Source organism: Cibotium barometz, chromosome 2, assembly GCF_041138505.1.
Source record: "Cibotium barometz isolate CiBa-2024 chromosome 2, ASM4113850v1, whole genome shotgun sequence".
NCBI classification, from domain to species: domain Eukaryota; kingdom Viridiplantae; phylum Streptophyta; class Polypodiopsida; order Cyatheales; family Cibotiaceae; genus Cibotium; species Cibotium barometz.
In genome coordinates this window covers 15,768,801-15,782,910 of record NC_141047.1, presented here as the reverse complement: position 1 = coordinate 15,782,910, position 14,110 = coordinate 15,768,801, and the positions used below count along the sequence as shown (strand labels likewise).

Below are 14,110 nucleotides of genomic sequence, written 5' to 3'. Positions count from 1 at the left end.
ACGAGGAAGGACCGAGAGGCACAGGCACACATGTGGGATCGTGTCAACACCAAGGTCCGGTCGTTTATTTTCCTCAATTGCACACCACAAGTGATCAACCATATAAAGCACATGACGCTGGCGAGAGGCATTTGGGAGCACTTGGCTTCTTTGTATAACAGGGTATCACCCATGAAACGGATCTCCTTGGAAGTGCAGATGCGGGTTTTGAACCCTACAAAGTCCTTGACGATGTGGGAACACATCAACAAGCTGCAGGCCCTTCAGCAGGAAGTCCTACAAGCTGGGAAAGAGATATCATCTGAAGATATGGCCATCACTTTGCTTTCCCATTTGCCGGCTCAGTATTCTGCTTTTTATTCCTCGTTGATTACGAGTGGCAGGCTCAGCACCATAACCTGGGAGGAGCTTGTGCCAATGGTCTTGGACCAGGAGGAACGTTTCACGAACCCTCCTCACAGCGGAGGTTCGAAGGCCTTACCTGGCCAACGATCGAAAGGCCGGAATACCAACAAGGGCAAAGGGAAGGCTTCACCGGAGAAGTCTTCTCAGAAGAAGCCTGACTCAGTATGAGAGAAGCTGAAGGCCAAAAGATCTTGTAATGATTGTGGCGAGAAAGGCCACTACTGGAGGAAGTGCCCTAAGCGAACAGGGAAGAGTGCTGATTCCTCAGCCTCAGCTGCAAAGACTCCGGCATTTGTGCACTTAGAGATGGTGGACTCCGATGCTTCATCATCTTCGAGCGAGGAGGCAGTTGGCTTCACCGCGAAGGATACCCGGGAATGGATTCTTGACAGTGGTGCTTCCAGGCACATGACTCCATCCCGTGACTTCTTTCTGGATCTGAAACGGCAGTCAGGTCGCATCTTTATTGGCGACAACTCCACTATTCCAATACATAGTGAGGGCCGGATGGAGATTATTCCCGACGGCAAAGGGGGCAAGCATGCTTCCCGTGTTCTTTATGTCCCTGCTCTGGGTTTTCATCTTCTGTCAGTGCATGAGGTATGCAAGACTGGCTTTCGGGTGGAATTTGAGGAGCATTCAGTTGCTCTAACGGACCGTGAGACAGGCCAAGTTGTTTGGGAAGGCGGTGTGGAGAATGGCATCTACAAGCTCTCTGCACTCTCCTCATTGACAGGTTCTCAGGTCGGAGATTTGTGGCACTTTCGTTTTGGCCACTTAAATGTGGATGCATTGAGGCGCGCCTTCCGGGACCAGATGGTGGTTGGCTTGCCAGATGTTGGTAGTAGGCAAGGACGTTGCAGTTCTTGCATACGTGGTAAGTAGCACAGGGAATCCTTTCCGAAGCAGGCTTCCAGGCGGGCTTCGAAACCATTGGAGTTGATTCACACTAACTTGTGTGGACCTCAACAAATACCATCTTTGGGAGGATCTCTCTATTTTATGCTGCTTGTTGATGATTGTACCAGATTCACGTGGGTCTACTTTCTTTCCCAGAAGGACCAAGCTTTTGCTCGGTTGTTCAAGGATTGGCACGTGATGGTGGAGAAAGAGTCTAGATTTCAGGTTAAGACTCTCAGGGCTGATAAAGAAGGTGAATTCTCCTCGATTGTATTTTTCAGGTTTTGTGCAGATCATGGCATCAAAAGGGAACTGGCCAATACTGGATCGCCTTCGGAGAATGGGGTCGTTGAACGCAAGAACAGGACTGTGGTGGAGATGGTGAGGACCATGCTGGAGCATCGTGATCTTCCTCGTCCACTTTGGGCTGAGGTTGTGGCAACGACTGTCCATACCATCAACCGATCTCCGACGACTTCAGTACCCCATATGACTCCATTTGAGACATACTTTGGCAGGAAACCCGATGTCTCGCACTTCCGTGTCTTTGGGAGTGATGCGTATGTACATATTCCAAAGAAGCAGAGGGGAAAGCTTGACTCCAAGTCCCGCAATTTGGTATTTGTGGGGTATAACTCTCTTTCCAAGGGATACAAGTTGTATGATCCAGAAAGGAACGAGATTGTTGTCAGCCGGGATGTGGTCTTTGACGAGCATGTTCCAGCATCCACTGTCGAGGAGCCGCCACTTCTTGGAGATCCAGAGGAGTCTGATGATGATTCCCAGACTATCATTCCAGTTGATCCACCTCAGTCATCACAGGAGGTTGACCCCACAGCTCGAGTAGAGCCCTCGCGACCACAGGAGGCTCCACGATCTGTTCGAGTACCTAGGTGGTTGTTAGACACCCTTCGGGAGTCGGGTGTCACGGAGCTACCCTCCGAGTGGACCACAGAGGACGGCCCTCGAAGATCACATAGAGTCCGAGATAAAAGCAACACAGCGGAGCTTCTTCAGGTGAACTATGCTTTGATGTCTCGTATCATGCAGGATAAAGAGCCCACTTCCGTAAAGGAAGCCCTTGCACAGGATACTTGGAGGAAAGCCATGCAGGTGGAACTTGATGCCATCGAGAAGAACCACACTTGGGAGTTGGTACCGAGGCCGTCGAAGCGGTCTGTCATTGGTGTCAAATGGGTCTTTAAGACCAAATATGCGTCTGATGGGTCGGTGGACAAACACAAAGCCAAGCTTGTGGCTAAAGGTTATGCTTAGCGGCCAAGCATCGACTACGAGGATACCTTTGCAGCGACAGAGCGGATGTCCACGATTCGGACCGTTCTTGCCCTTGCTTCTTCTCAGAGGTGGCCCGTGTATCAAATGGATGTAAAATCTGCGTTCCTTAATGGTGACCTGCAGGAGGAGGTGTACGTTGAGCAGCCTACAGGCTTTATTGTTCCAGGATTTGAAGGGATGGTTTACAGGTTACGTAAGGCCTTGTATGGTCTTAAGCAGGCTCCCAAGGCATGGAATCAGAAGATTGATTCCTTCTTTATTCGGACTGGATTTCAAAGATCGGTTGCAGATCCGAACCTGTATCTCTTTCGGGAATGCGGCATGGTCACGCTTATCATCCTTTATGTGGATGATCTCACCAGCGGTCATGTGGAGCACATTGGAGTGACGAAGGCTGCCTTGTCAAAGGAGTTTGAGATGACCGACTTAGGCTTACTCCACTTCTTTTTGGGATTGGAGATCTGGCAGACCCAGAGGGGGTTTTTCGTCTCTCAGCAGCAGCAGCGGTATGTTCATGAGTTGCTTGAGGCCTTTGGGATGGAGAACTGCAAGCCTATTACCTCGCCGATGGACCCGAACACAAAGTTAACCGTTACAGATCCTTGTGAGCCAGTTGATGCCTCGCAGTATCGGAAGTTGGTTGGTTCATTGATCTGGTTGCTGAACACCAGATTGGACTTGAGCTTCTCCGTGGGGCTGTTGAGCTCTTTTATGCAGACGCCATTGAAGTCTCATTGGGACGCAGGATTGCGGATCTTGCGGTATCTCCAGAGTACGAAGGATCTGGGACTCTTTTACACAGGAGGGAATGGAGTCACGCTCCAAGGTTGGAGTGATTCAGATTGGGGAGGAGATCCAGACACGAGGAGATCTACTTCAGGATACAATTTTACCCTCGGCTCAGGAGCAGTTTTTTGGAGCAGCAAGAGGCAGCCAACTATTGCCCTTTCTTCGACAGAGGCAGAGTATCGGGCTGCTTGTGAGGTTGTATGGCTGCGGAGGCTGCTAGGCGAGATTGGGTTTCCACAGAGGGAACCCACAGTCATCCAGTGCGATAACGAGAGTTGTATAGCTATTGCTCGGAACCCGGTTTTCCATGCCCGGACCAAGCATATAGAGATACAGTATCACTTTGTACATGAGAAGATCTTGGTTGGTGACATCTTGCTACTTTATTGTTCGACGGAGGACAATGCGGCGGACCTCTTCACGAAGTCTCTACCTCAGGCTACGCTCAGGCGGCACTCCAGCTCCCTTGGGTTGGTTTCACAGCCAGGAGCTGAGAGGGGGTGTTAGAAGTCATCTCCTGTCTATATTTATACACCACGGCCTCTGTTGTGGGTGTGCCCGCCCTGTATAAGGTGTTTTATCATTTTTCCACACTCCCCGTATTTTTTCCTATTTTTTTCCATTTTTTTCTAGTGGTGGGGAGGGATGCCAGAGGTTGGCAGGAGCACACCACGGCTGGCCGATTGTCCCAACAACAGTCCTATGGCTGGCCGACTGCACACAGGTGATGCGTGGGCTACTGGACTGCTAGCCGACTGCATTCACTCAGTCATGGACACTTCTTTTGCTGGCCGACTGCATTTATGCAGTCGTGGGCATCTTTTGTGCTGGCCGACTGCTCTCCCAAGGGCATATAAATAGGCCCCTTGCCCCCACCACTTCCTCATTCAGTTTTCTCAAGATCTTGTGTATAGAGAAGAGTTTACACACCTATCTCTCTGTGTTTCTTGTGCTGTTTATTTTCTGCAGTCTACTTGCTCTTGTCTACCCAAGTTTGGTTATCATTTCCGCTGCATATTTTGACAGTGTCATGAAGTCGTTCAGGGCAGCTCTTCTCCATGATGTCCATGACGCCAATACTGGTGGTCATAGGGGCATGAATTCGACTCTGGAGAAATTGAAACGGCAATATTATTGGCCAAAGATGAGGCGAGATGTGTTTACATATGTACAACGCTGTGATATTTGTCAAAAGGTGAAAGCTCCTCGTGGAAAGAAGATAGGATTGTTACAGCCCTTGCCAATTCCTGAGGGTCCTTTCCAAGATATTTCAATGGACTTTGTCACGAATCTGCCTTCCAGTCCACGTAAGCGTAATACGCAGTGCTTAACTATTGTTGATAGATTTAGCAAATTTGTTATGCTTATTCCTTGCAAGGCCAGTGTGACTGCCGAGGATGTTGCCCAGTTGTTCATTCGGCATTGGTACTCGATTGGCGGGATTCCTAGGACCATAGTGTCAGACTGCGATGCCAAGTTTACCAGTCATTTTTGGAGGGCATTGTTTGATAACTTTGGTACTAAATTGAATTTTTCCAGTGCATTCCACCCACAGACGGACGGCCAGACAGAGATATACAACCAGTTGGTCTTTAATGTGCTGAAGTGTTGTATCCACGATCAGCAAGGTAAGTGGGAATCTTATTTGCCTTTAGTTCAAGCTGTTTTGAATGATTCTTTTTCTTTAGCTATTGGCAGGACTCCATATGAGACAGCATTTGGAAGACCTTTCCAGTCATTGTTGACCAGGACCTCGTCTTCAGTACCTAAAGCGAACAGAATGACGGAGTCTTACCAGGAGATTTTAGAATCAGCAAAAGACAGATTGGCTAGCACAGGAGGCCTACACTCGACAGGCCAATAAAGACCGAAGGGATATGAAGTTTTCGAAAGGGGATTTGGTTTATCTTCGGATTATGAAGCAAAGGTTGAAACAAGTGGGCAAGCGATGCCCAAAGTTGTCTTTCAGGAGCTTCGGACCTTTTCCCATCAGGAAAAAGATTAATGAGGTGTCTATGCAGTTAAAGTTACCTCCGAGTTGGACTATTCACGATGTGTTTCACGTTAGTTGGTTAAAGCCATATGCAGGACCAATCCCTTCAGAAGTCAAAGACGAGGCGGAACCAGATATTGTTGATAAAGCAAAAGTTATGGTTCCAGAGATCCTTTTGCACTGTTTCAAGCATGGCTCCGGCCGAAGACAAAGACAGTTCCTCACGAAGTTTCAAGACCGAGGGACCCACAAAGCGGTATGGCTTGACAAAGAGTTTTTTAAGACTATCTGGCGTTATTGACAGATTATTTGGAGGCTATGCAGCTTCCGTCAAGTTAAGCAGAAGGGGATGTCACGTGCATCCCGCACTTGGATGCCACGTAGACATATCTCTACAGAAGGTGCAGGACCTGGGATGGTAAACTAGTCCCATGTGAGCCCAGTCCGGGACGAGTCAGCCAAGAATCCATCCCAATCGTCCAAGGTCAAGTGTGCATTGTCCTGCACAGGAGTCCAAGGTCAGGTGTGCAGCGTCCTGCACATGAAACAGTGCCAGTCCGCGCTGTGAGTCTCCCTCTGGAATGATGACAGTGATTCTGTGTATCTGGTATGGTACTGGATGCCGGATGCCAGATCATTGTGTAGGTAGTTAGGGTTTGCTTTTAGAACAAGGGGCCAACCCATAGGGCTACCCCAAGTCTTAGTGTGGGCATGGGGATAGTGTGAAACCACCCCCATGAGGACCAAGAACGCCCTGGCTGAACCCACCAGCCATGGAGAGGCTGTAGGACAGCCCTAGGGGCATGCCAGGGGCAGCCGACAGCATATCTAGTGTTTTGATGGCTGTAAGGCAAGTGTGGGGCAGCCCACACAGGCTGCCCAGTCCTCAAAACAGAGGGAATTCAGTGCCCAACCCCTAGAGATTCAGGCGCATGATGCCCAGCCAGCCATGAAGAAAAGCGCAGCTTTTTATGTGAATTATTCAGCATTTAATGCTGATTTTACAGTCGTGGGACAAAACTATGCTGGCCGCCTGGACATAAGGCTGGCTGACTGCTCATGGGGAGTAGTATAAATAGGAGAGCCACAATCCCATTTGTGTTGTCATATTTCACCAAGTGCTCAAGCAATCCAAGGGGCCAAACCAGCCAAGGGTTTGCTAACACAAAGGGGTGAGAACTGAAGGTCAAGGGTAGGGATTTCTCAGCCAAGAAAGGTCAAGTTTTTGTATTTTCTTTTCAGATTTACATCATTCTAATAAAGCAAATACACCATCCGTGGTGGGGGCCCTACAAAGGGTATTTGGGACCCAATACTGTGTCCTCTCCATCTCTCCCTCTCTCTCTCTATTTTCTGCACATCTTCATTCATTTTGTGCGTTAATTCCGTCGCGAAAAGTGTGCTGATTTCTGAGCATTGAAGTTACCGATCTTCTCCGAAGCTTCCGCATGTTACAATAATGAAGCCTAGCACTAAGGGAAGTAGCAAATAGAAAGAATTAGTACGGCAAATAAGTAGTTGATAGGACAAATGCACCGCTAAAGATAGAAAGAATAAGCACAATATCAACTGGCCGCAACTCGGACGAAAACTTCACAATGTGAAATCTGCATGTCCGCTAACACGACTGAATTATATGCCTAGATGAATCCAAGAACATGCCCAAATTCACCTTTTAAGAACGTGCATGTTATATACTCATGGTAGTCAACCCACAAGACTAATTAAAACTCAATTTTGATAGAGTGAAGCTGCAACTAATTAGCCTAAATCACCCGAATGACCAACTCCAAATGACCATGACACTTGTCTCAAGATTTTTGAAGACCAAGTTGCAGTCGAGAAACACAATAACGAAGTGTCCCAAATGCGGCTGAAAATTTTGGAGAACCATCCTATTTAAGGTGACCAGTGCTATGGTGCATTGATCAACCCAAAGGGCATCACCAAGAATTCAGAGAACCCAAAGGATGTCCTAAATGCAGTCTTCTGAATGCTGTTCAACACAATCCAAACATGATGACAGCGGACTTCAAATCCAGCTTTATAACACTACGCCTCTAAGCTTATCTAGCACCTTGTTAACATAGGGGAAAGGAAACTGGTGAGTCTGTTGAGCGCCTGATAATCCACACACAAGCGGTTACTCCTAACCTTCTTCGCTGGAGTTCCAAAAGGCAAGGAACTTGGGTGGACCAGACCTTTGTCTAGCATCTCCTCTAACTTCTGTTTGAGATCAGTCCACTTAGAGTGGCTCATCCTGCAGCAAGCCCATGAGGGAGGCTCAGCAATGTGATGATACTCGGGCCTGGCAAGAGGCAACTCATCTCGGAACTCTGAGCTCAAGAGGTGACCAAACTGCTCCGGCATCCACTTCCAATCTTCTAAAAGGTCATCCAATTCTTTGAACACCATGGGGAATAAAGGCCAGAGAAGGAAGAAGGGGAAACAAAAGCACAGCTGGGGGGTTGGGGGGGGGGGGGGGGGGAGGGGGGGGGGAGGGGGAGGGGAGGAGATGGTGCTTTTCTCTTAGTATTCCAGTAATTCCACACTACCTGTCAGGGTAGGAGCAGTGAACAGACGAGCACGAGAAATGTGCAGTCAGAACCAGCAACAAGGAAGAGGCAGTTGCCAGTCATTGCTTGGGGGGGCAACAGGCCCATAACAGGGACTGACAAAAATCAAAGAGATCCTTCGCCACAAACAATGCCATATAATAAACTATACCGCATTCAGTAGCTGGTAAACCTCGGACTCCGCAAGCATAGAGCCCTGCTTTGCCAGACCTTGCTTCAGTTCTTCAAAAGTGAGAGTACCACTATTATCAATGTCCATACTTTTGAACAACTCCTTCAAGCCAGTAATCTCCTCCTCAGATAAACGCTCCGCAATGACCTGTATGAGCAGACCACGCAAGGTCAAAAGGAGGATTCAATTCTCCATAGCCAGCTGCACACACACATATATTTGGTACCTTGACAGCAAGTTTCTTGAGCTTATTCATTGCTCTAAATTGTTTCATTCTTGTCAATACAGCACTATCAAGAGGCCTATCAGGTGCTTCACCATCCACTCGAATCCAGGGATGGCCTGTTTAAAAAATGAAGGGATATTACCACCAGCCACAACCAGCCTGGTCTCATCCTACTGTCTTGCAGCTAGCGAAGCCACCATCCAGTGAGCACGCACTTACTCAGAACTGCATGAAGCGTAAGCCGCTCCTTAGGATCCTTACTCAGCATCTTCTTCACAAGGTCTTTTGCTGAAGACGAAATGGATGGCCATGGCTTAATTGTGAAATCAACAGAACCCCCTAAAACAGAATCAAAAATACCTTGTTCGGTATCTGCAAAGCACAAAAAGCAACCAAGAGTCAGAATGCAGCTTGGGTACTAACAAAGGTAGTCCCTGCATTCACTTCAAATTTAGTGACTTCCTTAGGATTGCCAGAATTTTCTTCACAACGGTAACCGTCTCCTATCATGCTAGAAGATAAGAGTGGATGGTCTATACCTGCCCAAAAAGGTGGAACACCACACAATAGGGTGTATAATATCACACCAGCACTCCAGACATCCGCCTCTGGACCATAGTGACGGCGGAGTACTTCAGGAGCAACATAGTATGCACTCCCTACAATGTCTGTGAAAACTTGCCCTGTACAAGACATAATCATTGTAACCAGGAATGCAAAATGTAATACACAATGAGTAGCACAGTATTACACCTCAGCAAATGCAAATCTTGATACATGACTAGCATAGTGAAAACCAGTCAGAATCACCTGAGGCTGCTTGCACACTTGTGGCCTTGTCAAATCATGACTGACCCTCACCTTGGGTGCTGGCAATGATTAAGGGCTTTAAAGTTTACACAGTAACTCTCTGCCTGTGAATGAAAAGGGAGAGCAAGGCACCTGCTGTACATGTCCAAGCCCTCGGTGATGTGTAAAGGTCCTTAGTTAAAACTCACCTTGAGAACTGGCAATGACTAGGTATCTATCCCATCGAGACTCTGCCCTGTGCCATGTTCCCACTCACTCACATGATGATGTGTATGCAAGGGACGTGAGCAACTTAATAATCTCCACACCTGCTGTGTGATTCTTACCTAATGACCGTGCTATGTCCATGACCTTTGAGGAGCTGGACGTTGCAAGTGTGAAAATCAACTAAGCACCTAAATGAAGAGCAAGATAATAGTTTATTTGAATTAAGTGCTCTCACCTGGCTTGAAGAAGACAGACAGTCCAAAATCTATAGCCTTGAGAGGGGAGTCCTCTTCCTTGTTGAGAAAAAGAAAATTCTCAGGTTTGAGATCTCTGTGCATGACTCCAAGCGAATGGCATATCTGGAGGACTTCCGCAATGGTTCTACACACGCCTGCTGCCGCACATTCGGAGAATTTTCCCTTTACAATGATCCGATCAAAAAGTTCACCGCCCTCGCAGAACTCCATCACCAGATGCACAGCAAGTCGATCCTCAAAAGCACCCTTGAGCTCGACAATGTTTGGGTGACCTGTGAGATGATGCATGACATGGACCTCCCTACGCACATCTTCAATGTCTTCTTTGCATGTGAGTTTGCGCTTGGATATGGACTTGCAGGCTAGAAGCTCCCCTGTGGCTTTATGCGTGCACAGGCGGGTTATACCAAACTGGCCACGGCCTATCTCCTTGCCTAAAGTGTAGGTTTCTCTCACATCCTCCATGGGTCGATTCAGCACATTGCTCACATTCTGCTTCGGGGCAGGTGAGCCAGGATGTGCAGGCCCATGGCTACCATGAGGTTTTCTGTGTTCACTTACCTGATTGCCCATGGGGCAGCTTTTCTGAAACCCAGAAAAGCTAAGTGAAAAACCTAAATCAGATGATGTATTAAGCTAAAACAGGGTAAAACTCTGTGATTAAGCATAAACGTAGCACATGTGATTGTGAAAAGCTCGTCCAGTTTTGAGAGCTTCTCTACGAGAGACGCAAAGATGGTCCAGTGAAGGAAGCTATGGGTTTGCCATAGCCAGCCGCACGCGAAGGCGCGTGTACTTCGCACTTTAAAAATCCGTATTGTTAAGTCAATAGTACTCTCCATACGCGCCCAAAAGATAACACTCAGCCCATCCCAAAATATATATATATATATATATAGCTCTCTTGGTTATATCAGCTTCATATTCCTACATGGATTTAGATTTTCGAAATAAAAGAAGAGGGGATTTTTGTAGGTAGGTTACTTGGTTGTTCTCAAGTTGGTTTTGTTTTTGGACAGTTTCTGAGGTAATATATATAATTATTATTAATCTCAAAAAAAAACAAAAAGGTTCCATAATTACTTAAACTCTACGTGTTGCAGCTGTAATATATATTTGCACCTTCAATGAGATTCAATGTTGGTGGGCATTTGCACATGTTGTTGTCGTTTTGTCGATCGGGTGTTCACTCGCAACATCACTACTAGAGCCCTGTTTCTACGATGGCCAAAGTTGCCGGTTTCAATTTCAACATTTCAAAATCCTATGTGGCACATTCACAACCATGAGATATGAGGATGCTTTAGTCGTTATCTCATTTAATTCTCTCCTAAATTACAACTAATTGTGAGTTTTATGCTACGTGGAAATTGGGCCTAGATCAATTGTTGTTGTCATTCTTGGATGGTTTCCCACCTTAGTCATGGGGCTTTTGTGGGGCTTTTCTCGTGGTTGGCAACCCACATTAGTCATGGGGCTTTTGTGGGGCTTCTCTCATGGTTGGCCACATGCAAGCTAGCACAATCATGGTACTTAAAGGCTAAGGCTAAAATCTTTTAGCTCTGAGCTTTTAAATCCTATGAGAGAGAGAGAGAGAGAGAGAGAGAGAGTTACATGCATTGCAAGCAATCATTGGAAGTTGCTAATGATGATAATCTATTTATGTTAGTGTGTGTTTTTTTGGGACCAATATTAAGTATATATATTACCTTAAAATTGTCTTTACATCCAGACCCATTTAAGCATTTTGGTGCATTTTTAAATAAATATTATGATTTGTTTTTCCTAAGGGTATTACTAAGATTCTGGACTTATTCTTCTTCTCATGGATTAATTTTAAATTAGTGTATCCCACATAATGGAAAAAGTAAACTAAGGTTTAAAACCTTAGTTTTGTTATTTAAAACTTCAAATGTAGATTTGAAGGCATGTGATGGCTATGCCCTCTCCTTTCGAGTCTTTTAATCTAGATGAGCATGCACACAACTCTCTCTCTCTCTCTCTCTCTCTCTCTCTCTCTCTCTCTCTCTCTCTCTCTCTCTCTCTCTCTCTCTCTCATCAAGATAGCAAGTTTATCCACATGGTGTCGGTGTGACACAGTGTGGTGTGCATTAGCCACAAGAGTGTGTGGATAATAGTTGGTTGTGCTGCCCAATGGCCAAGTGTGTGGACATTTGGTGTTGCATTAGTATGGTGTGAACTTATCATTATGGGTGTGTAGATTTTTGGAAGATGGAGTGTGTGTGAAGGAGAATGGAATGAAAAAATTGGCTCCTTCTATTCTTATCTATGGTTGTGTGAGAACTAACTAGGGTTTATGCAAGCGTTATTTGTACATCCCCATTCTATTTACATGGTATCAGAGCATAGATTGCTCTCACAATGAGTGGAAACCCTAAACTTCAAGTGGTTGGAGATTGCAGCTGTGAAGGTCACCATTGAAGCTCGGAAGCACCATTGGATTGGAAATCGGAAGCAAATCATAGAGCTTGGCCAAGAGGTGAGTTAAACAAACCTTTCCCTTGTGGATTGCAGTATTTGGAAGCTAAAGCAGGTAAAGTTAATGCTCTCCATTGAAGCTTGCAAGTGGAGATGTATGCAAATGCATTGAGCTAATTTGTGAACTTGTGAAGGAAAAAACTACAATTTGCCTAAAAATCAATAACTTCTGTTGTGCTACTCAAAATACAATAGACAAAAAAGCTTATTTCACATAGATGTGTTTAGACTACTCAACCGTTGGATTTGGAAATCTATGGCTCAAGTTATAAATGGAACAAGATAAGGGTATGTATATATTGGGATGCTTGCTATAGCAGTTAATTAAAGTGTTGATGTATGTGAAGTTTGCCAACAAGCTTGGTTAAGCTTGCTATTTGCAAGTTAAACTCGACAATTAGAATGTATGCATTGTGATTGGTAAAAGCATTTGTGATTGCTACATGGTATTAGAAAGCTTTTGAGAAGCTGATTTGCACGTTGCAAGAGGGGACTAATTTAGAGCTTACATAAATTCTGTAGGACAATTTTTGAGCTTCTATTTGATGTTGCCTAATGCAACTATACGTGTATGTATAGAGAAAATGAGCACATGGGAGTGCAATGTGGACATGTACATAGTTTGAGAATGGTTTCCCAAATGTTTTTGGATTGAGCAAGTGAATGTACAAGTGCTACATTGACAGGATTTGTGGATGTCTAGCATTGTACCGCATTAGTTACATTGGTTGGTTGAGTGTGCTCATTGAAACATTCTTTTTGGCAAACATGGGTGATGGTCCGGTGTGTAAATTGTGGTAACTTTCAAATATGGAAGTATCACATGCAAAATTTCTTAACAGGAAATGGCTATTGAAGCTTGGTGATAGGTGGGTGATGTGAGCAAGAGCCACGGCTTCCTGCAACATATCCAACACATGCACAACTTTAAGCACATAGAACTTGGTTAGAAAGATCATACAAAGTGTTGCATTACTTCTTTGTATGTGTGACAGATTCTATGCTATGTCATATATAAGATGCGGATGATCCCAAGGATGCATAGGATACTTTGGTCAAATTGTATGACACAAATACACAGGCAAGGAAAATTCAATAGAAGCAAAAGATTCATAGCATAACTCGGAATAATAGGAGCACACATGATTATATGTGCAAGAGATAAGGGATGTGTAAATGCACTTGCATCCATAAATGCACCTATGGATGTTAGTGATCTTATGGTAATCACATTGATTGGTTTGGGCAAAGAGTGTAAGTCATTTGATACCTCTATCATGGTTAGAGGTGGCAATCCTCCATATTTTGAGGAGTTGGTATCATTGCTTATTATTAAAGAATTAAAGCTTGGGCTTAGTACATCTACTAGTAATAAGCATGCAAGAGACTAGGCATTCTACTCTCATAGAGGTTGAAGAACTCAGGGGAGATCTGCATCTAGAGGGCGTATAAGTGAACGTGGTTATATGGATAGACCACCACAACAGAAATCTCAGTCTTTAAATGGTGTGTGAGATGGTAGAGGATTCTATTCCCGAGGCAGGGGAAGACCTAGATCTAGAGGAAGAGGTCATTGGTAACCTCAACAACAACAAAGCAATGGGATTGATTGTCATTATTATGGCAAGACTGGTCATATGGTAAGAGACTTTAATATAAGAAGCAAAATGACACGTGGTGAAAGAGTCTAACATGGGAATCATTCATCATCTAGCAATGATGGGAGTGCAAATCATTTGTTTGTTATGAAATATGTTATGGGCAGCATGACTTCACATAGTGAAGTGGATAAGACATGGTGTACATGAATTCAGGAGCATCAAACGACGTGACTTGCCATGGAGTGATTTGACAGGATGTCACCTACACAGTCACAGAGTTATGTTGTTATAAGTGGATGATACATAACATCCTATTACTCATGTTGGGAGGGTGTCACTGAGGATACATTGTTATAAGTGGATGATACACAACATCCTA

The 14,110-nt window shown here is 45.3% G+C and overlaps 1 protein-coding gene across 3 annotated transcripts in view; it reads right to left on the bottom strand.

The window, feature by feature from the left end:
* Positions 1 to 10,459, bottom strand: part of LOC147640708 (calcium-dependent protein kinase 17-like) — a 31,764-nt gene extending 21,305 nt beyond the window's left edge. For 2 of the 3 annotated variants that reach the window (XM_086814413.1, XM_086814404.1), the window contains exons 1-5: positions 9,610 to 10,458; positions 8,897 to 9,040; positions 8,577 to 8,729; positions 8,358 to 8,473; positions 8,111 to 8,278 (exon numbers count right to left, since the gene is read on the bottom strand). In XM_086814413.1, the coding sequence (XP_086670539.1) occupies positions 8,111 to 8,278; positions 8,358 to 8,473; positions 8,577 to 8,729; positions 8,897 to 9,040; positions 9,610 to 10,204 (1,176 nt within the window). In that variant the 5' untranslated portion in view covers positions 10,205 to 10,458. Of the gene's footprint in view, positions 1 to 8,110; positions 8,279 to 8,357; positions 8,474 to 8,576; positions 8,730 to 8,896; positions 9,041 to 9,609 lie in introns of all 3 variants that reach the window. The other variant, XM_086814422.1, reaches the window with a different exon arrangement.
* Between the last annotated feature and the right edge of the window lie 3,651 nt (positions 10,460 to 14,110).